Genomic DNA, 22,575 nt, shown 5'->3' with positions numbered 1-22,575 from the left:
CTGCTGGAAGTAGGCATCAGAGGATGGGTACATGGTGGTCATAAAGGGATGGACATGGTCAGAAACAATGCTCAGGTAGGCCGTGGCATTTAAACAATGCCCAGTTGGCACTAAGGGGCCTAAAGTGTGCCAAGAAAACATCCCCCACACCATTACACCACCACCACCAGCCTGCACAGTGGTAACAAGGCATGATGGATCCATGTTCTCATTCTGTTTACGCCAAATTCTGACTCTACCATCTGAATGTCTCAACAGAAATCGAGACTCATCAGACCAGGCAACATTTTTCCAGTCTTCAACTGTCCAATTTTGGTAAGCTCGTGCAAATTGTAGCCTCTTTTTCCTATTTGTAGTGGAGATGAGTGGTACCCGGTGGGGTCTTCTGCTGTTGTAGCCCATCCGCCTCAAGGTTGTGCGTGTTGTGGCTTCACAAATGCTTTGCTGCATACCACGGTTGTAACAAGTGGTTATTTCAGTCAAAGTTGCTCTTCTATCAGCTTGAAGCAGTCGGCCCATTCTCCTCTGACCTCTAGCATCAACAAGGCATTTTCGCCCACAGGACTGCCGCATACTGGATGTTTTTCCCTTTTCACACCATTCTTTGTAAACCCTAGAAATGGTTGTGCGTGAAAATCCCAGTAACTGAGCAGATTGTGAAATACTCAGACCGGCCCGTCTGGCACCAACAACCATGCCACGCTCAAAATTGCTTAAATCACCTTTCTTTCCCATTCTGACATTCAGTTTGGAGTTCAGGAGATTGTCTTGACCAGGACCACACCCCTAAATGCATTGAAGCAACTGCCATGTGATTGGTTGATTAGATAATTGCATTAATGAGAAATTGAACAGGTGTTCCTAATAATCCTTTAGGTGAGTGTATATGTTACCAGCAAAGTGTGTAATCCGGCATTCTATAGAATGCCTGGGTAATGTATAGAATTAGGTAATGTATTTTTGCCAAAAACCATCAGGCATTCTATACATTGCCTAGGCATTCTATACAATACCGGGATTTCACACTTTGCCGGTAACATATATACTATTTGTTTTACCTACACCTTCATCCATATAATCAGCATAGATGTAAATGTCACAGGTCAATATGAGTTATGCAACTAACAGCCTGCATAACCCTGTATTATTAATTTCATATTCAGTCATCAGTATTTCCCAACTTTCACTCTCTCTGCCAGTGTTTCCATAGCAGCCACCCAGACAAAAGAGTTTCCATAGAAGGTGAGATCTACGTCATTCTGGCTTCTCAGAGTCAACATAATCACCCCCCATTGAGAGAGCCACAGCCGCTGGAAGGCCTTAAGACGGCATTTATATTCCAGACTGAATTTAGTCTGCATAATTGCGTAGCATAATTAAGAAATTATGCAAATTTTGGGGTCCACTTGACTTTTTAAAAGAAAGAAATTAACATGTTTATTTGGCATGGATACACTAGATTGCGCCCCCCCCCCCCAAATAAATAAAAAAAGACGTGTTAGAGAATATTCTAAATGCTGTCTCCACAAAATGTCCAACATTGATAATAGTAAGGAAAGTTTATTGAGCAGCATATTAGCATAGAATGATTTCTGAAGGATCATGTGATACTGAAGACTGGAGTAATGATGCAGAAAATTCAGCTTTGCCATTATAGAAATAAATAACATTTTAAAATATATGAACAAAGAAAAGGGTATTTTTTAAACTGTAATAATATTTCACAATATTGCTGTTTTACTAGCCTGGGAAAACCCAGACAACTTCCGGCAAATTTAGATTTGCTCTGAAAGTAAGTCTGGCAAAGAGCTCATTCAAGTCCATTTCCCCATGCCGAGAAATCAAGGCACCAATCAGAAACGTTGAGGCGGGCTTTACACATGACGATCGCTCTGATTGGTTTTAGGTCTAGCCTATCCAGAGGCATTTGAGCGATGTCCACTCCGACGTCCGTTGGTGAGGCACACCAACTTTTAAATGCATTATTATATTCAAATTCCAAACACATGAGGACAGTCTCCATGAAAGACCCAATGGCAGATGAACGTGCTACTACATTTCTCTCTGAAACGGTAGGAAATTAAATTCGATTTAAAGTCCCCATGAAATCAAAATTGACCCTATTTACTTTGCTAGCGCATATTACTAGTCTTGTGGTGAACAATTAATCCGTGCAAGAAAATATTTAAAAAAAAAATTTTTTACCATGGTAATCTTTAATCAAAATCTGAAAATGCCCCTCCCCTCTGCATTGGAGGACCTTCTCTGATGACGTAGGTTTGAGGAATTGGTTTGGGCAACGCGTAACCACTCCCCTCAAACCGTTAGTCTGCTATGAGCAGAGATGGAGAGGAGGAGCGCTAGAGTAAAACCCTGCCCTCTGTTCAATATTCCTTTTCACTGGGAAATACGTCATAACACTGGAGAAAAGTCGTTTGCAACTTCCGGTTCACGGGGACTTTAATAGAGGATTTTAACTGTGACAAGATGATTGACAGGGCAGTTAACATGACGGGATGTACGCGACAGATCCGTCTGATAAAGATGACGAAGTAGTATGTCCCAAAGTTGCCTACTTTTTTGCTACACATTCAAAAGTAAATACATTTTCTTCACAAAAAGAGTACATATGGCGTAGTGTAACCATAGACTGTAAAAAATAGAGTGTAACAGGAGAATTGGGACGCAGCATATGGCTTTACACATGACTATCTCTGATTGGTTTTAGGAGTTTTAGGTCTATCCAATTGTGCCCAGAGGCATTTGAGCGACGTCCGTTGGTGACGCCCCTTTGGAAATGAGTTATTAAAGGAGCTTTATGGGGCGCCGTTTGTAAAGCGGCTCACGCTGAAAATAACAGCAACATTTTGTCACATTTAGCTTCAAACAATGTTTAAAAAACTGGTATGAATTTTTGACGTCACTTTTTACCACATTTACAACAATATTTGTCAACTTAGAGATATTTTAAATAGTTAAATCTAAATATTAAATGTTACACCTAAATGTTAAATATTAAATCTAAATGCTAAATCTAAATCTAAATGTTAAATCTAAATCTAAATGTTAAATCTAAATGTTAAATCTAAATATAAATCTAAATGTTAAATCTAAATATTAAATCTAAATCTAAATGTTAAATCTAAATGTTAAATGTTAAATATAAATATAAATCTAAATCTAAATGTTAAATCTAAATCTAAATGTTAAATCTAAATCTAAATCTAAATGTTGAATCTAAATGTTTCGGGTGAAACTAAATATTTAACTAATATGCAAATTCAAAATGCCGGTAAGCGGAAGTGCCAAAATAAAAGCTCGAGGTGGTCAGTGTGTGTTTATAGCATGGTTTATAGTGTCAAATAACGAATAAAAACCATCTCATAATAACTATAATATAACGATAATAACTACCTAAAATAATAAACACGTTTGGAGAAACTGTAGAGTTTCGTGATGAGAGTAATGACATGACATTCAGTCAAAGTGAGACCCCTAGTGGCTGGCTATTATGGCTACAGGTCATAAGTCCCGCACTTTTCATAAAAGTGACACTAGCCTACTCTTCAAATAAAGTTTCTCCAAACGTGTTTATTATTTTAGGTAGTTATTATCACGATAATCCATGTCCAAGAGTCCATTTCCTCGGATGAGATGTTTTTTATTCGTTATTTGACACTATAAACCATGCTATAAACACACACTGACCACCTCGAGCTTTTATTTTGGCACTTCCTGTTACCGGCATTTTGAATTTGCATATTAGTTAAATATTTAGTTTCACCCGAAACATTTAGATTCAACATTTAGATTTAGATTTAGATTTAACATTTAGATTTAAATTCAACATTTAGATTTAGATTTAACATTTAGATTTAGATTTAACATTTAGATTTAACATTTAGATTTAACATTTAGATTTAGATTTAACATTTAGATTTAGATTTAATATTTAGATTTAACATTTAGATTTAGATTTATATTTAACATTTAGATTTAACATTTATATTTATATTTAGATTTAACATTTATATTTATATTTAGCATTTAGATTTAACATTTAACATTTAGGTGTAACAGTTAATATTTAGATTTAACTATTTAAAATATCTCTAAGTTGACAAATATTGTTGTAAATGTGGTAAAAAGTGACGTCAAAAATTCATACCAGTTTTTTGAACATTGTTTGAAGCTAAATGTGACAAAATGTTGCTGTTATTTTCAGCGTGAGTCGCTTTACAAACGGCGCCCCATAGAGCTTTGCCAGACCATAACTCAGTTACTACTGAGAATGGTCTGGTTTTAACCAGGCTACTGTTTTACTGTATTTTTGATCAAATAAATCTTGGGGAGCATAACAGACTTCTTTCAAACATATTTAAAAACCTACTGCCCCCAATTTTTTTGAACAGTAATGTAGATAGCTTGCAAAAAAATGCTTTAATAAAAAACTGATTATGCTTGACTATAAATAAAGTGTCTACACCATATGTAGAGAATCCAATAATTAACATTACTAGAGACAAACTGTGAAGATGATCCGTGAACATTCCACTAGCATCAACATACAGTATACATCACAGCATGGCAGCAAGCAACTTATAATGGATGACAGGGAAAGCAGAGCAGTAAATGGCCTCCATCTCCCAGCAATGACGTCACCCATTAGGTCCCAGACCAGCCGCGAGACACGAGTGTGCTGGAACTGGGAAAGGGACTTTGGCTGTTTGGTTTGAAGATTTAGAAACTAGATCAGATTTTCTTAGATGCACATCCAAAAAGCCATAACAGCAGACTCAGATCTTCAAAATCTTAACATTTACAATTTTTCACTGATATCTTAACATGTTCTAATGGATTTGTTTGCAATATCATACTGCCATGCAACATTTGTGGCAGTGTATAGTATGAAATTCTGTAAACATTTGCCAAAATGAGCAGTACATGTTGGGGAATTTCATCTGTCTCATGCTGTCTCTTGCAAAAGTATATGTGCTGTACTGCCAAGCAGAAACTAGGTCACAGTGTTTGTAAGGATGGAAAAGTACCCAAAAGCTCTGTCCATATATCTTACGGGAAGGTGGACATGGTGAAAGTCACAAGAAGGTACTAAAGAACATGTCATATGAGAAGTTTTCAGAAAAGTATATGTAATATGAGATGGGTTTTTTTTTGTTTTTTTTTAAGGCGTATGGTCAGAGATTCTCCGCCAATAGAAAGAAGGCCTCGGGGAAGATGTTTCTAACGGTGGCGATATCTCAAGGAGGAGCAAAAAGAAAAATATAGCTGTACGGATGCTCATTGGATACCTAGCGATAAGAAAAAAGTGTAAGACCTGAAGGCTGACCATTGTCAGTCAAACAACTTTGTTGTTTATTCAATAAAGTTAATTATTCTGAGACCTGGAACTTCAACTCTGAAAAGATTTCTTTGAGACCTGAACCAGAGACTCTAAATCTGCCACAACATACACAACGGAGGTTTTGCTGAAGTACTGTATCACTTAGTGCAATGCACTTGACCTTCCATGTCCAGTGTGAGTGATGAATCATAAGTGAAATCAGCTAAGAGGTTTTTAGCATTTGATTGGACTGCCAAAGGTTAAGACATTCAATTCAAATAACCCTTCTAATTTTAGTTTTATTGTAATCTGATATTTCATAACATGTGCCAACTAATCACATAAACAGAAGAGGGCATTTTAGTTATTTTTCCTAAATGAATCCCTTGAATTGTTGCCATTGCCAATGCAGTTTGATGGAAGCATCATCAGCAAGCATGATTTGCTAATAAAAAAATATATTGAAATTGGTATAGCTCTGCTTATTTAATTTAGTCTAAGTTCAGCTCTGGTTCCATGATGATGTAATTCAGTCCTCCTGTCTGATGCAGTGCTGGGTCCAGGGAGCAAGAGAACAGCCGGAGGATATATCTGATTAATGCCACTGGGAAAAAAAAACTATCTCACCTGTTTAAAGATTTCACACCTGATGCTGTCTGATGTTGTCACTAGATAGAGCAAAGTGTGGCTAAGACAGCTAAGAGGATATATGCTCTCAGTATCAGTTTATTTTTTATTTTATTTAGACCATGAAGTTAAGGTTTGGATGGTCAGCCCCTGCTGGTTGATGCTATAACTACACCTGCCACTAAACCTGTAGTTGAGACGAGCATACGAGTCTATAAATAGATTTTTATATATATATATATATATAATTTCTTTATAACACTAAAAATAAAATTAGGTGTGGAATCTTTATACAGGCGAGATATTTTTTTTTCAATGACATTAATCAGATGTATCCTCCGGCTGTTCTCTTGCTCCCTGGACCCAGCACTGCATCAGACAGGAGGACTGAATTACATCATCAGGTTTTATATATATATATATTAAATTGAACTATTTAATTTATACAGCTTAACCTGGTAAGCAGGTAAATCAGTTCCTTGGCACTAACTTTGATGATAAGTGAATCAGCCTGTATGTGACCAGAGCGCCCCCCAGTGTCTGAGCAGTGGAACAGATGAGATATATGGAAGATATATGCTTTAGAAATAAGTTAATTTCATGTTCCTTGGAATGCTTCCTCATCTGCTTCACTGTTGGAATCTGAATCAGAAATCACACTATGAAATAAATGTTTTTCTCCAAAACACATTGGCCATAATTATTGGCACCCTTTTATTAAATACTTTTTGCAACCTCCTTTTGCCAAGATAACAGCTCAGAGTCTTCTATAATGCCTGATGAGTTTGGAGAACACCTGCCAAGAGATCAGAGACCATTGGCACTTCTTCTCTTCAGTTCACCCCACTTATTTTTAACAGGGTTCAGGTCAGTGGACTGGATGGCAGTGGCAGAAGCTTCATTTTGTGCTCAGTGACACATTTTTGTGTTGATTTTGATGTTTGTTTTGGAACGTTGTCCTGAAGGAAGATCCAACCACGGCCGTCAGGTTTTGATTTTTTATCTGTTGGTATTTGCTAGAATCCATGATGCCATGTGTCTGAACAAGATGTTCAGGACCTCCAGCAAAAAAATAGGCCGACATCATTAAAGATCCAGCGGTATATTTAACTGTGGGCATGTGGTACTTTTTATAAGCTCTTTTTTTAGTATCATCTGACTATAGAATCCCGTCCCTTTTGAAATTCCAGTCGTGTCTGACAATTGAATATACTGGAGTTTGTTTTTGGATGAGCGAGGAGGATTTTTATTGAAACCCTCCCAAACAACATGTGGTGATGTAGGGGTTGTTTGAATTTTTTTCGGCTTTTGTTTGTTTGAGGCTTTCCAACCCCTAGACTAAACTAATCTCTGCAATTCTCCATCTGTGATCCTTGGAGAGTTTTGGGCCACTCGAATCTCCTCCTCGCCGTGCATTAGGACGATATAAACACGTGTCCTCTTCCAGGCAAATTCATAACATCTTTAGTTTAATGGAACTCCTTAATTGTTGCCCTGAAGGTGGAAATGGGAATTTTCAATGCTTTAGCTATTTATCTAATATTTAGCTATATCTAATAATATTTTATTTCAACTTTATATCAAAACAATTTCTGATAGATTTAGTTAACAATGACAGAACTGGTTCAGAGCATCTACATGCAGAGTTATTCATGGAAAACAGATTGTGCTGTCAATAATGTATTTTTTGTGGCAGGTTTTATAACAATAGATTGTTTTTTATTTTGTATTTTTTTCTAGTTGCTTTGAACAGATTAATTTAAATGTATAAGTTCTTCTGCTTGTTAAGAGTGCATTTAAGCAAGCAGAAAATGATTCTTATTTAACTTTTTTTGTGAAATCAACTAGACAAAGCTTGAGATCTTTTCTCAAAGACTGAACACAACAGGTTCCAGCAGCAATAATTGGTTTGCTGCCACCCAGTGGTGAAACACAAAACACTTTGACAGGGTTAGAGGTGTTTTGAAATTGTAATAAAATCATTGGTCACAAACAAAACATTCTACTATTATATCAAGTTCTTAATATATATTATGTTCCTCTTATAAATAAATCAATTTCATAACAGTTAGAGTCTCAGTCAGCATTGAGGCACAGACACACTCCCTGTAGTACCCAGTGAGAAATGTGCTTGGTGGTGAAAAGATCCGCCTCAAACACCAGTCCAACACCCATAGCATTCCTCCTCATTGAGGTGGTGTAGACTGGAGTCTTCAGGGTGTTCTACAAAATAAGCCAAAGATACACTTTACTTACAGATTACACAGATTTCCAGACAGATATTCTGAGATGTCATGAACTGAACACCTGATAAAAAAAAAAAAAAAAGAGTCGGTCTTACCTGGAGTTTAAGGCGGTGTGCTTCAATGGGAATGATTTTGAGAATGGGAAGTTGAGACACTAGAACTCTGGGTTTGCTGCGCACCAGACAGCTCTGTTCAATGTCCCAGTCTGCCCCCTCCAGATACAGTCCTGATACATAACATCCTGACAGAAAACAAAGAAGAACATTTGTTTGAGTGTCAATGTCCTCATGTTCATTTTTTTTATGTGCAGGATGTTGTGTGCTCTCACCCTGTCCTGGCCTCTCTTTGACCTCGTCCTCAGTCCTGTAGTGTGTAACCTGTGTGTAGAGAGTGGAGTGATCCAGAGGCCAGCCGTTCTTCCTGCAGGTGGCCTGGACCAGTGCTGTCAGGTACGATTCTGGGATATGCAAGCCTGACAACCACATCACGTAGGGCTCTCCCTCATCCACCTACATAAATGAAAAACAATATGAGATCAAATGTATTTATTTTTTAATTTAGTAGCACATTTGATAAATTCAATTAGAAGTTGATTTACAGGAGCTGAGATAGTAGACATAATGAACATACAGCGGGGTTCAAACAAGTCCACACTGAAAATTTGGCATTTAAAAATGTATTTAAACCAGGGCACAGGAAGTTTGAAAAAACATGACATTAAATGAATAAGAAATACTTAAAGTTCTGAAAATATATTTAAAATGTACAAAAATGGTTTTAGAGGTAACACCTCTGCTATTCATCCATTGCAAATTAATATTTTTTCCAGCAAGGATGCATTAAATTCATCGAAAGTGACTATATAGACTTTTACATTGTTACCAAAAAAATTATATTTCAAATAAATGCTGTTCTTTAGAACTTTCTATTCATCAAAGAACCCTGAAAAAAAATTATCACGGTATTAATATAAATATATATATATACATATATATATATATATATAAAAAAATATTTAAATTTTTTTACTGTTTATATTGTATTTTTGATCAAATAAAGGTAGCCTTGGTGAGCATGAGACTTATGTTTGTATATAGTGTGATATTTGATTCTCACCCATGAGCTGTACTGTTCATGTCGTCTCTTGAAGTGGATCATCCAGTTCCCTAGAGATTTTAGAGTATCTGGTGCCAGTTTCCTCCAGATAACAGGAATATGCCCATTAAAAAGAGCTCTCGCCACCTCATCTAACTCGCTGCTCATTCCCACCTCACCAGCCAGGGCCTTTAGACAGAAAGCACATATGTTCTACTGAGAAACCTATCTTTTTTTTCTTTTTTCTTCTTCTTTTTTTATGAACAACTAAAGTATATCATAAACAGTTGTATTAATTGTTAGCTGTAATAGTTTTTGATTCTTTTCTTTCTCCCTGTCTTCATGTCACTCACTCGCTGTAGTTCAGCCAGAGAACGTCTCATCCTGATCGTAAGTTTGTTGAAGCGCTCCAGCTCTTGTAGTAGTACTACAGTTGTGGGGGAGATCTCCAGCCCCAAATTCTTGCGGATCACGTCCAGGTCAAACGCGTCGGGCAGTTTGCTCTGAATGTCCCGTGCCACCTGGCTGATGTACTCATCTCTACTAATGCCACCGCCAGTCTCACCTTAAAGTGTAAGTTGCAGGTAAAAATTTTCACAAAGAAAATGCAATAAACATAAAGATAAGAACCGCCCACCACTGTTTTGTATGTTTTTCATACCAAAATGCTGAATATAATATGAAAAGTTGGTACTTTTTAGTGGATTTAAGCACTCCCTCTCCCTTCCACTAGGCTGGGCGTGACGTCATAAGAGGAACTCCAAGCCTAGAGTTACTGTAGTCTAATGGCAAGTAGGCTAGCAGTTATACTGAAATAACTCAATTGTAAACATAATCGTGTGTGCTGGCTTCAAGAGGACCGTGATCCCGCCTGAAATGAGAGTAAGCTATTCGCAAAACAAACAGGTTCAGGCAGCATGCACGCAAAGTTAAACCGAACTTTTATTTTGACGGGTTGCCGTGAAGACCTTTGAGTTTCTGTGTGTGTATGATATGACGATAGTTTTTCTCAAATGAAACGGTAAAATGACTCAGAGTGGCTCTGGAGATGAATTTCATCATGTCATCATATCGTGACTGGCAGCAGCTAGACTGAAAACAGCGCGCGCATCACTCGTGCTTCAGTGTGTGTGTGTGTGTGTGTGTGTGTGTGTGTGTGTGCGTGTGAGGTAAATGACACCGCGCGTCTGCGCCATTCATTCACACAGAGACAAAGAACATGCAATGTTAATATTTAAATAGTATTTCTGCAGTTTAATATACACAGACAGTCGTCGTATATATCGGCTACAGTGCTCACCATAGTAATAAAAGTTAGTCTGGAGCCCCGTGCTTAGATAAACATGGAAGTGACTTAAAGGGACTGTGTGTAGGAATTTCTCCCATCTAGTGGTGAAATTGTATTTTGCATTCAAACTAATAATGCTCTCCAGCGCCTCACTTTTTCAAATGCGCATTGCATCTACGGTAGCCGTTATGTACCAAAAAGCTATGACAGGATGTCTTATAATAGCACTTCGAGTTTTTCTTCGGGTGAACAGGTTTGTTATTTAAAACAAACTGAAACTTGAAACAACGAAAAAAAGAATGTTACAGTTATCAATTACTGACTGAGAAAAACATTAACTATGGTAATTAGTAGTAATGCCTTCTTTACTCATTATTTTTTTTGAAGTATGTGCATTGTTAGATATCATCATCATCATCATCAGAGCCTTCTCTAAAGTTACTTTACTCAATAGCTGCTATTCATCAAAGAGCCTGTTTAACTTTAAACTATAAATGTTCTACTGTCTATATAATAAAATACACAACCAAGCAATGAAAAAAAAGCTTGTAATTAAGACCGTAACATTGACTAACCTGTCGAGAAGAAAGCAGGAAACTTCAGCGTCTCTTATGAAAGCTTTCTCCTGCATTAGCTATCCCGACATTAACCCTTGTTTTTTGTAATCTCCGGTCACGTTTCCTTTTACGATCTATTTTGGACTTTTTCGACGACGAGGACTCCTTATCCTGTGACTCAGCATATGTATGGTCCTCCGTTATAAATAACCGTGCAGTGCATCCTTTTAAACTTGCCGGGGCAGTGACAAGCGCCTCTCACTGCTCTGCGCCTCCGCTTCTGCTGGGTTCAGTCACGTGACGCTGGTTCTGAACGAAAACGCGTTGTGGAAACGCGTTGGCCTAGTGCTTTTTGTCCCTCTCTGCTATTATAGTTTTTCAAGATGGTGGAACTACATGGAAGCCTCCGTGGACCTACCCGTCCCATGTATATAAAGATAATAAATTCTTCGTTTACGAGGATTAGTCTGATCATTGGCATAGGTATTTGTACACCATTGAGGGCATATTTATTAATAAAAATATTGATTTTAGATAATAAAATACCTAAAAAGCTACACATAGTCCCTTTAACGCAGCTGCCTATTACTGGGTACCGAATATACCCGGTACTACAGAAATGCTGGTAACGTCACATTTTCAGTACCGAAGTACCGGTACTTTGACAACGCTAGTTTCCCACCTCCTCAGTCTCCCAGTCGTTCTCCATAATCAAGCCACAAACACTAGGAGTCTAGCGGAGTATGGTTGCAACTTCCTTCTATGACGTCATCACCCAGTTGCTGTAAAAACGCGCTACCTTGAAGAAACCCCAATAAATGTTATTTTAACGCATTTTAAGACAGAAATGTTTACATATATACATATTGAGCACTTAATTTACACATTAATTGGTTGTGGTGGTTAACCTGCAACTTACACTTTAAGATCATACATGAAAGTAATTGTATTTAAAGGCAGCAAGCATTTTAAAATAAAGCAAAACAACAGAGGATTAATATGCTAAATATATATACTGTATATATATATATATATATATATATACACACACACACACAATATATTTTGCATATTATTATTGGTATCTTCTGTAGCTTCTGAAGGGCAGTGCAAAATGAAAAAATGTGATCTATAAAGTGACTCTATTATGTTTTTTTGAATATTCCCTTTCATGCAGTGTGTAATATAGCTGTTTGTGAATGTATACGTTGCAAAGTTGTAAAGTCGAAAGTGCGCGATAAATAGTTATTGTCTCAAAAAAGAAAGAATCGACTCTGAACCGCTTTTACGAGTCGTTTGTATTTCGAATCCGACTGCGTTACGGTTCTACGTCACTAGAAATACATTTGCATAATGCTCGCCTATGCTGTACGTTGTCCGCACGCAAACAACTTGACCAGCCTTCAACACGTACATTTACTGACGACTGCTTCTCAAATCTCTGAGTTCAACACGGGATTCGCAAAACGCTTGCTCTTGAAAGATAGGTCAGTGCACAGTTTATTTGGACCAACTTGCTCCTCCTTGCTAATTACTGATGGATATATTTTCTAGCGGTGTTCAAAATACTTCGTTTTGTGTTTTATATTGTGTAGGTCTCCGGCTAACCAGCAAACTCACGTTATTACTGTCTTAGCTGTCTTTGACCAACAGCTGCTTAGCAGAAATATTTCAGTATTACCTAAAACTGTCTATAAATGCAGATTGTCTGTCGTTCCTACATAGTTTCGAGTGATTTCTTACTGAAGTGCGCATCAAATATGCTAAACACGGAAGCTCGAATATGAGTGTGTCTGTGTGTGACGTGCTAGAATGGTTCTCTCGCATACACATTTGAGCAACTTATTTTCCTTTTAATGCCAGCAAACCCACTTGAAGGTGCATACCGCCACCTACTGCATGACACCTGCATGACAGCTGATGTAAAATAAAGGATCAGGCTGAGGATTGCAGATACCGACCAGTTGAAAAAATGCTTAATCTGCCCCGATATCGATCCTTGAGATCGACTCAGGCCATCCCTATATTTCAGTAATATAAAGTACTATAAATCAGGTACCTGTCTGTGGTTGTAGCTCAATAAGATGAGTCCACATGTCTCGGGCAGCCTGTGTGTAGTATCCGATCTCAGCATTAGGGTGCAAACCAAACACCTCTGCCGTGTTAGCAAGAGGCAGCGACTCTATCTCATCTGCAAAAAAAATGGAGAGTTTGAGTGCCTCATTCAAACCAGAGTATTTCTGATGCTGGATTTTAAGCTGCAACATACCAACATAAACCTGCTTGGGTCCGTGTGGTGGGATCTTGTAGTCCACTTCTTTATTGTGAAAGAAGTGGAAAGGCTGGAAGGTGTCAAAGATGAAATCACCCAGATACTCATCCATGTAAACTGTGAGGATCCTACGATCAAAGCTGTCAATAGCCCTGCCACCATACATCACCTGCAAGATGCATTTAAAATTATATATATACATATACACACTGTATACATATTATGTTTTTTAAAATAAGTCTCTTATGCTCATCCAGTAATATTGTGAAATATTTTTACAATTTAAAATAACTTTTCTATTTTCATATATTTTAAAAAGTGATTTATTCCTGTGATGGCAAAGCTGAATTTCCAGCAGCCATTTCTCCAGTCTTCACTGTCACATGATCCTTCAGAAATCATTGTAATATGCTTATTGGTGCTCAAGAAACTTCTTATTTTTATGGCATTGAAAACAGTTATGTTGCTCTTTTTGTGGAAACTATGTTAATTTTTTTTCAGGAGTCCTTGAATAAAAAGTTCAAAAGAACAGCATATTTTCAATAAAAATCTTGTGTAACTTTATAAATGTCTTCACTGTTACTTTTGATCATTTTCTGCAGTCAGCCTATAAAAAGACAAGATTAACTTAATGTGATATTTACCTCTCCGATTAGGTATTTGAGACTTCCCCATGGTATTGCGGCATCTCCTTGAGTTTGGGCTTTGGTCAGGTAGGTGTCCAAGATTTCCATACAAACCTGAGAGACAATGAAACTACATAACCAAAATGCAATGTAAAGTGTCTCAGACTTGACAATACTATCTGAGCACTACCTTTAAGGACCTTTAGATTAGAGCAGGGGTCGGGAACCTTTTTTGACCAAAGAGCCATTTTTTTCATTTTTGGATAATGCATTTTTCCAAAAGAGCCACAGTAGGAAAAAAAATTGCCTATATATATATATATATTATTAAAGTTAATATTAAAGACGTGCTTTTTTCAATAAAAAATTCAACCGTAGTAATTATTATTAATATTATTTAATTATTAATATTATTAACAAATATTCAGCAAACAATAAATAAGTTGGAATATGGAATTAATTCTGCAGGGATTTCACTGTGAGGTTGAGTACCAAGTGATGAGCATATACCATTTTGTGTGCGTGTGAGAGAGAATGAATGCACACAGTACTATCTGCTGTGTTTACGTGAATACTGGACTTAGCATTTTGATATATTTCTGTGTTTATTTGGCCGTTTAGGCGCGCAACCGAAGACAAAGGCTGCTTGTCCGTGTTGCGCTCGGAGCGCGCGCACAGTATCCTGTCAGTTCTCTTTCGCGACTTATCGCGCTTTTAATATTTCTTTTCAATATAAAGCACATCCTGTTCTTTTCTTTCTCATTCATTCATGTTTTGTTTTTAATAACTTTAAACAGAATCGTCAACTGAAATCTGCGCGGATTATCAAAAATACGACACATTTATAGGACATAAAGGGTCTCTGCGGCAAAAGTGAAAGTAGCCTACCAGCAGGTGAAATGTCTCTATGCGCAGCAAAGCACCCGTTTCAATAAAATGTTATATTAAAGTTTATAAAGTCTACTTTTACATTTTTGCTGCTGTTCTAGAATGGTTTTCGCCAGCTTGAATCCCAGTGCAGGAGCTGTAGGTTACCACAGAAACGTAAGCGGTTAGTTGATTGCTGTGGTGACTCGTGACACTCGCGAACAGCACTGAACACGCACTTTTGCCGGTACAACTTTAATATTATTATTATCATAAACTTTTCATTAACTTCAGTAGGCTGTACTACAACAAGGGAATTGTAATTGGTTGCTTTTTCTGCAGAGAGCCGATCTCTGTTGATGTGTTTTAATTGTTTTTCATCGATGGTTTGTTGGTAAAGGGTTAGAGACCTCGCGAGCCACATGATTTTTGCCAAAGAGCCAGATGTGGCTCGCGAGCCATAGGTTCCCGACCTCTGGATTAGAGCAAACTTACCAGGAAGTCGGACTCATTGAAATCATAAGGGACATTCCAGCCGATCTTGCCATACTTCCGTCTTTCCTGTACCACAGCATGGAAGAAGGCCAGCACATAAACCAGACTGCGAAAGGCAGGGTGAACACAGCCCATGAGCTTATCATGAGGGATCTTAAAATATGTCGCCCTCATGTTCAGCTTCAGCCCATTTGGAGGTTCTGTTACAACCTGCGGGTGAACATGAGAAAAACAATAGTTAACATGGAAATGAATATTCACACATTAAAATATTCACGCATTACATGTGTCCTGACCTTGAGGGATTTCTGCAGGATGCCGATGGGGAAGTCTTTGATGGGATCTGTAGTGAGCCACAAGCGGAAGTCTGGGTGGGGTTTAGTGATTCTTTCCAGTGCTTTCTCTAGATCCTTCAACCATTTCACTAACAGGTGACAGTTTTGTAGCATCAGCCACTGGCCTCGTGCCACTGCGGTTTCCAACAGCTGCAATGCAACCTGAAATAGAAATGTCATATTTGTACCTTTTTACAGACTGTCTTGTAGAGTTCAAGGGTAGATTTCCCAAATATGTCCGTTATGATATTGGTGGTGGTCAAGATGCAATGCACCACCGCAGTGCACTGCAGTGGTGTCAAATATGAGAACTGTAGCATATATACTCTAGACTCTACCTTCTCCTGTCCCTGCCCCATGGCAAGAAATTTGAGTCTGTTGGTCCCAAAGCCAGAGCGTTTGGCTAATTTCATCAGATCATTGGCTGGTTCTGAGCCCGGACTCAGAATAAACACAATGGGAGAGTTTGGGGAGCTCTGGTCAAAGATGGCTTCAAAACTGATCACTGGGGGCTGTACGTATCTGAGTGACAGAGTGAAGAAGTGACAAAGAGAAAGTTAGAACTTCACCCTCTCGACAAATGCCATTGTTTCTGATTGTCTGACATTGAAAAGCTTGGACTTTTATTATATGAACATTCAGGGCGGAATATGCTACACGACATTTGCACACATTTCTGTCCCGTTTTACAGTGTAGAGGAGTCAGTGATAGTTGCTGAAAGTCGGAGCCAGTGTATAGATTTTGGGAAGTTTGAGTTGGATGGACACAGATTATGATTCAATCCAGTCAGAGGATAAAAAAACATCTTTGATATTTTGAATCGTTTTTAGAACACATATGGACAGATTTGCTAAACAGGGCAAATTAGCTTGAGAGCGCAATTCCAAAAAAAGCGCAGATGGGAGTGGAAAGTTCAGCACATGATCTTCTGACGATGCGCAAATAAAAGAACACAGACGCAGCCGGATCATTTCCATAATGACCAACGCAATCTACCATTTAGTGTCTGGTTTAACCCCCTGAGGTCGGCTATCGCGCCGGCGCGATAGGCTCGTTTTTTTCCGTATGAGTGCAAAAAAATAATAAAATAAAAATATTAATTTTTATCTTATATGCTTGTGTTATACATCAATCTATCCTGTTAAGTGTGTATTATTTTTTTGTACACTCACAATAAAAACAAAGTGTTGTGCTTTTTGCCAAATAAAGAAAAATAAACACGAAGCGAGTTCTGCCTTCTCTCTGTCCGTGTAGTCCATTCTGAAACGCGTCCGAAAATGAATCATAACTCAGCGAATACTTCTCACACAGGCACGTGAGATATGTCTTTATGAAGCTTGAAATCTCCTCTTTTAAATGAAGTAATTTATATAAAAAACAAATGTTTTCAACTCATGTAATCCGTTTGAAAGCAAGGAGAGGTACCGTTTTTCCTTTCTGCCTCATTATCTCTATAATCAGCTGCGGCCGCCCCGCCCCCGGCGCGATTCACATGTAAATCGTTAGATGATCTAGTATGCAGCGCACCCGCCCCCTGATCAATGCCATAAAAAGTTTCTTCATCAGACTTACTGATAGTTCATCGTGTTTTGAGTATGACACGCTTCTCCGGTAATAAAGACTCCCTTCAGATGATTCTGGACGGCGAGGAAGAATGCACCTTTTCCTCAGAGGAAGATTGTAACTCAGACGACGAACGGCAGCATATTGAAGAGCGAAGTAAGTTTTACTTAAAAGTCTTTTGTCTTTTATTTTTCGTGTTCGCATTTATGAGGAAAAAACAATATTACGTGACAGTTCTCCATTATGGACGCGAGCGCTCTAAAAAAATCACTAAAAGACTTTCAAACTTTCACAGAGACCTCAAAACAGAAAGTACAAATCCTTTCTTTAAAACGAATTTCGTTTTGTATCAATTGTATCTTACTTTTAATATTTTTTTCATTAACAAATTTCCTGGATTTAAACTGCAAATTAACATTTATATTTCTTATAATAAAAATGAAAGACCTATGTTACAGACATATGAAAGACAACATTTCGTTGATTAGTTTTGGATAAATTATACATTTTTAATGTAAAATATCTGCCACCTCAAATAAGCTTTTGTTTGCCAATATTTGCTTATGTTAAATATAATATGTTTTGTCAAAAATAAAGTTATCAAATAATCAATCAAATCCTTAACTTTGAAATATGTATGATAAAATGTATACTTTAGTTTTTACAAAGAAAGATTACACTTGAATTGTTGTTGTAATTGTAACCTTTTTAATAAAAAAATATATTTACAAGGTAGATGTAAACAAACTATTAAAAGGTAAATATAAGCCTTTTCTTTAAATAACTTTTATTGTGTTTTATTATTGACAAATTTGGGGAGCACATAAATATTCCAAAACTGAAAATACAGTATGAGAATTAACTGCACAATTACTAGACATGTTTTCCTTGGATATTATAGGCCAAATTGCAAGCACAATATGAAGAAAAATAAAAAACAATTGAGATGCTTCCAACTGTTGCGCTTGCATTCTTGTGGCTCAGTGACTCACCTGAATGAATGGCTAATTAAGTATGCAGGCCCCATTGTCTCCTCAGGTGTGAACCACTACATATACATGACCGTTGACGCCCACTCCGCATATGGCCTTTCCAAACAGAAAGTGCTTTGCAAAATTCAAATCAATGTATTGTGTTATGTGAATGATAAGACAGGGTGATTTTCACTTCATTTTGAAGAAAAAACACTAGGCGATGACATCTTTTAGACAAAAGTCTTATTGGCACATATTTAGAATGTGTTTTATGGCCTTATTTCAGAAACTTTAGTTTTTAGTTTTTTCAATAACCACGCATAAACATTATTCTCTCAAAAATGCAGACATGTACATTCTTGTTGCTCACATTTCATGGTAGCCCTGTTTGTGCTAAATAGTGTGTAATTTTTTTTTGCCATTAATATGTTTATAAGCAACTGAAAAAAGCAAAAATGTCAGGGCATGTCAGAACATCTCAAGGACCCCAAAAACACCTTAGACCCCAGAGGGTTAAGAAGTGCTTTTTTTGGGTGGAAAATAATGTCGCAAACACCAGTAAATGGACGAGCGCAAACCTTAGTAAATTACCTTGCATGATTCATTTAAATACTCTCCTCCCAAAAAAATTCGCATCTAAAAGGAAAACTCCTACAAATGCATATGCAATAAGGTCAGCCAAAAAATAACTGTCCAAGCCTTTTAACCACTTATTTTTCACACTGGCTCATGGTGTTTTCATGGCACGTTTCTGCAAGAGTTTGTTGTTTGAAATAATTTTTAAGTGTGGTTGTGTGAAATCCTCCGTAGTTTAGTGTATGATGCCCAGTTTTTCAAGTGTACGATGCCTATTGTTTTAAAATTTTTTTGGATTTTAAAAGTTGTGTAGTGTATTCCAGCCATCATTTTCCCTCGGTAGTACTTGGGTGTACATTTGCATAATGCAATTTTCTGACAAATATGAATCAAATATAATTATTATAATAAACCCTAAGGTTTTATGTGTTCATGTCTTATCCAAAATATAATTCTTAATCCACGTTATTATTTCAATAGTAAAAATCCACCAAATCAAGTTTACCTAGCTAACTTAAATTTGTATGCATAGCATATTTTTTATAATAATTAATTAAAAATGTACACTCCTGTGATTACATGATCTGTTTGCAATATGCTGCTATTTTATAAAATCCATAATTGATTTTCAGTTTCCTCTTACTTCTCTCCCATGGTAAGCGTGACGTAATCACTGACGGCACGATAGACTCTGTCCAGCCTGAAGCAGCGGATCAGCAGAAGCTTCTGGAAGGGAGTGAGGCTTTCCTTGTACTTCATTGGAAAGGAAGCCTGCTCTGGAGCATCCAAGTCATACCACTGTGTCAGAAACAGAAAGTCAGATTCCATAAGTGATATATAGAATCTCACCGTAGGTTCATCTGGTGTGTGTTTGATGAATTCTGCCACTCACTTCCTTCCATTCCTCAGGATTCATCTCTATATCATCAGCTAAAGTGGCAAATTTATTAGGAAAGAGCTCCATAAGGCGCACTATATCCTCCCAGCCCTGATCAGGCAGCCAATCGCACAGCTTCTTACGTTTGCTCTTCTCCAAAGAGAGGTTACCTGGAGAGAGGAAGAAGATTGTGTGCGTTTGTGCATTGCTATACATGTTTATATTGCAAAAGAAAGAAAGAGTAGGAGACAAGTATTCCTGAAGCTCCTACCTTTCAGGAAGAACTCAAGTTCATCCTGGGGTGCTCGGCCATCTGCCTGCTCAATCTTTATAGTCAAGTTGAAGGAGAAGAGAAGTTTGTGTCTTTCAAACAGACCTAAACAACAAAGCAAAAAGAAGTTTAGTTTGAATCTGTTGAAGAAACAACAGTGATTTCATCTAAACTTTTTCCTCTCATCACTAGCTGCTAATGTTCATGGATTAGAAAATGTCTTAATCTGTTGGCATGAAGTTTAGCAAAATTGTATATTAAAATTCCCATGATCGGAAACCATTAGATTTTAAAAGTTTAGCAGGCTCACCAGTACAGCCATAGTTATAGACATTCTGTGTAAGTGTGTCCATGATATTCTTCAATCTGTTGGGCAGGACTGTGCTGGGTAGAGACTTGGACAGTGAGAGGTCAAACACCTCTAAAAAGGAAGCAAGTGAATACTGATACATGCTATTGACCAGAGCCATCTCAGCCAGCACAAAGAACAGGACAGCTCCCCGCTTGGCAGCCGGACGGTAGCCGTCTCTCAGTGAGTCAATATCAATGGACGTCTTTTCTGCCAGCTTCAGTTTCTCGAACACCTGTTGGAGTCAAATAATGAATGTAAAATTGTAAACTGCTCATATCCTGTTAAGTTTCATCAACCAGTATGTACACTGCCTATCAAAAGTTTGTGTTTAAAAAAAAAAGACTACTTTTATTCAGTGGCAGTAAAGCCTTTTACATTGTAACAAAAAAATGTATTTCAAAAACATCCTGTTCTTTTGAACGTTCTATTCATCGAAGAATCCTGAAAAAAAATTATAACCACACAAATATTAAGCAGCACAACTGTTTTCAACATTGATAATAATAATAAATGTTTCTTGAGCACCAAACCAGCATACTGGAGTAATGGCTGTTAAAATTCAGCTTTTCCATCTCAGGAATACACTACATTTAAATATATATTCAAATATGAAATATGAATGTTATTTTAAATTGTAATCATATTTGGCAGTATTATAATTTTTACTGTATGTTTGATCAAATAATGCTGCCATGGTGAGCATAAGAGACTTCTTTCAAAAACATCTTACCAACCCTGAACTTTTAAATGGTAGTGAGTTTCTATGATAAATATTTATGAAATAATTAGTAAGCCATTATACTGTACATGTGTGTAGTGTGCAATGAACTGACCTCGCTGGCTTTGGACTTTGTTTCCTCCAGAGTTTGTATTAGCTCTACATTGTCCAGCATGTTTCCAGTGGAGGTGGCCAACTCTCTCAACAGCGAATCCTCCAGGTCTTTCAGCAAACGTTTGTTCTCACTAGTCTCTTGAATAAGCCGTTCTCTCTGCTCTTCCAGCTCCTTCCGCTCAAATCCCACGATAACACTCAGCAGCTGGTCTTCCAGGCCCTTCAGGGTTACTGAAAAACAGTTTTAACAGAGAGAGTAAATGATAATCTGTAAAATCTCAAATTAAATGCATACTCACACCAAAGTGTTATTTGAGTCTTAAGAATTGTCACTGTTTTTTTATTCAAACATTAGACAATTTTTTTTAAATGTTGTAATACAGAGAATGTTAAAAAAATTGCCATAGGACTCAGTGTGTGCATCTCAATTTGCATCGAGACCTGTTATGAATTGACATAAACTGGTGTGTATCGCACACAGTTTGCTCTCTCACCTGTGTAATTGATTACCATGGCTTTCCCAAATACAGCAGGAGAGAACTTGGGGTTTGCAAGTTTGGTATTGAGGTAAAGTTTGAAGTTGGGATCATAGTCAACTTCCTTATCTCCAAGTACGACAACCTGACGCCCCTCTGGCCCTTTTACATTCTTCTCAAGGACATTGTCAATAACTGGATCAATATATTCATCCACATCTTGGAACAGGAAGGGGAAGCCATACTTAATGGCCAACTCCAGCCCCTTTAAGAAGTCTGGGTCATTGAATGACGAGATCTGCAAATCAAAAGATTTACTATAAAAATTGATTACAGAAAACTTTGTGCAGACTAAAGTGATGGAATGAAGTGAAACCTTTAGATTGTTCTTCTCCTCTTTCTTTTTGACCCAGTTGAGGGCTTGCTGCTGGGGGTCAATGCACAAGGGGAAGCGGCTGGATCTGGTGGTCAGGATGCCATTCTGCACTGAAAGTTCATCGGGAGGAAGACCTTCAGATCCCCATCTAAGAGAATGGAGAGTTTTTTTTCCACATAAACATATAATATACATATAATATTCATTCCTCTACACATGCTTTGATGACTTACCTGCTTATCTCCACCTCATCAGTGAGCATGTTTTCTATTCGGAAAGGCTGGCTCAGAGGAATACCTCTCTCCAGGACATCTGCCTGCCACACCTCATAAACCATATCATTGCGGAAGTCCCAGCTGAATGCTCCCTCGTAGCAGAGGAAGGCAGCGCAGATCAGACAGTCTCCCAGAAGACGTACTCGCCGCTGCTTCAGCTCCTCCAGGTCCTCCATCCAGCTACACGTAAATTGACATACAGTACATTAAAATATTACTAAAATGCCTTTTATCTTGGTGATCTTTGATCAGT

The 22,575-nt window shown here is 37.6% G+C and overlaps 1 protein-coding gene across 1 annotated transcript in view; it reads right to left on the bottom strand.

Moving 5' to 3' along the window:
* Positions 1 to 7,919: 7,919 nt before the first annotated feature.
* Positions 7,920 to 22,575, bottom strand: part of dnah10 (dynein axonemal heavy chain 10) — a 44,978-nt gene continuing 30,322 nt past the window's right edge. Inside the window, exons 61-79 of the mRNA XM_081364743.1 lie at positions 22,281 to 22,502; positions 22,048 to 22,195; positions 21,690 to 21,969; positions 21,197 to 21,426; positions 20,322 to 20,595; positions 20,012 to 20,116; positions 19,756 to 19,910; positions 19,507 to 19,661; positions 16,088 to 16,271; positions 15,711 to 15,911; positions 15,415 to 15,624; positions 14,071 to 14,166; positions 13,424 to 13,595; positions 13,214 to 13,345; positions 9,663 to 9,874; positions 9,331 to 9,498; positions 8,543 to 8,723; positions 8,310 to 8,455; positions 7,920 to 8,191 (exon numbers count right to left, since the gene is read on the bottom strand). Of these exons, the coding sequence (XP_081220869.1) occupies positions 8,045 to 8,191; positions 8,310 to 8,455; positions 8,543 to 8,723; positions 9,331 to 9,498; positions 9,663 to 9,874; positions 13,214 to 13,345; positions 13,424 to 13,595; positions 14,071 to 14,166; positions 15,415 to 15,624; positions 15,711 to 15,911; positions 16,088 to 16,271; positions 19,507 to 19,661; positions 19,756 to 19,910; positions 20,012 to 20,116; positions 20,322 to 20,595; positions 21,197 to 21,426; positions 21,690 to 21,969; positions 22,048 to 22,195; positions 22,281 to 22,502 (3,418 nt within the window). The 3' untranslated portion in view covers positions 7,920 to 8,044. The remainder of the gene's footprint in view (positions 8,192 to 8,309; positions 8,456 to 8,542; positions 8,724 to 9,330; positions 9,499 to 9,662; positions 9,875 to 13,213; positions 13,346 to 13,423; positions 13,596 to 14,070; positions 14,167 to 15,414; positions 15,625 to 15,710; positions 15,912 to 16,087; positions 16,272 to 19,506; positions 19,662 to 19,755; positions 19,911 to 20,011; positions 20,117 to 20,321; positions 20,596 to 21,196; positions 21,427 to 21,689; positions 21,970 to 22,047; positions 22,196 to 22,280; positions 22,503 to 22,575) is intronic.

The sequence above is a fragment of the Scardinius erythrophthalmus genome, assembly GCF_964197995.2.
Source record: "Scardinius erythrophthalmus genome assembly, chromosome: 5".
NCBI lineage: Eukaryota > Metazoa > Chordata > Actinopteri > Cypriniformes > Leuciscidae > Scardinius > Scardinius erythrophthalmus.
This window is presented reverse-complemented; position numbering and strand designations above follow the sequence as displayed.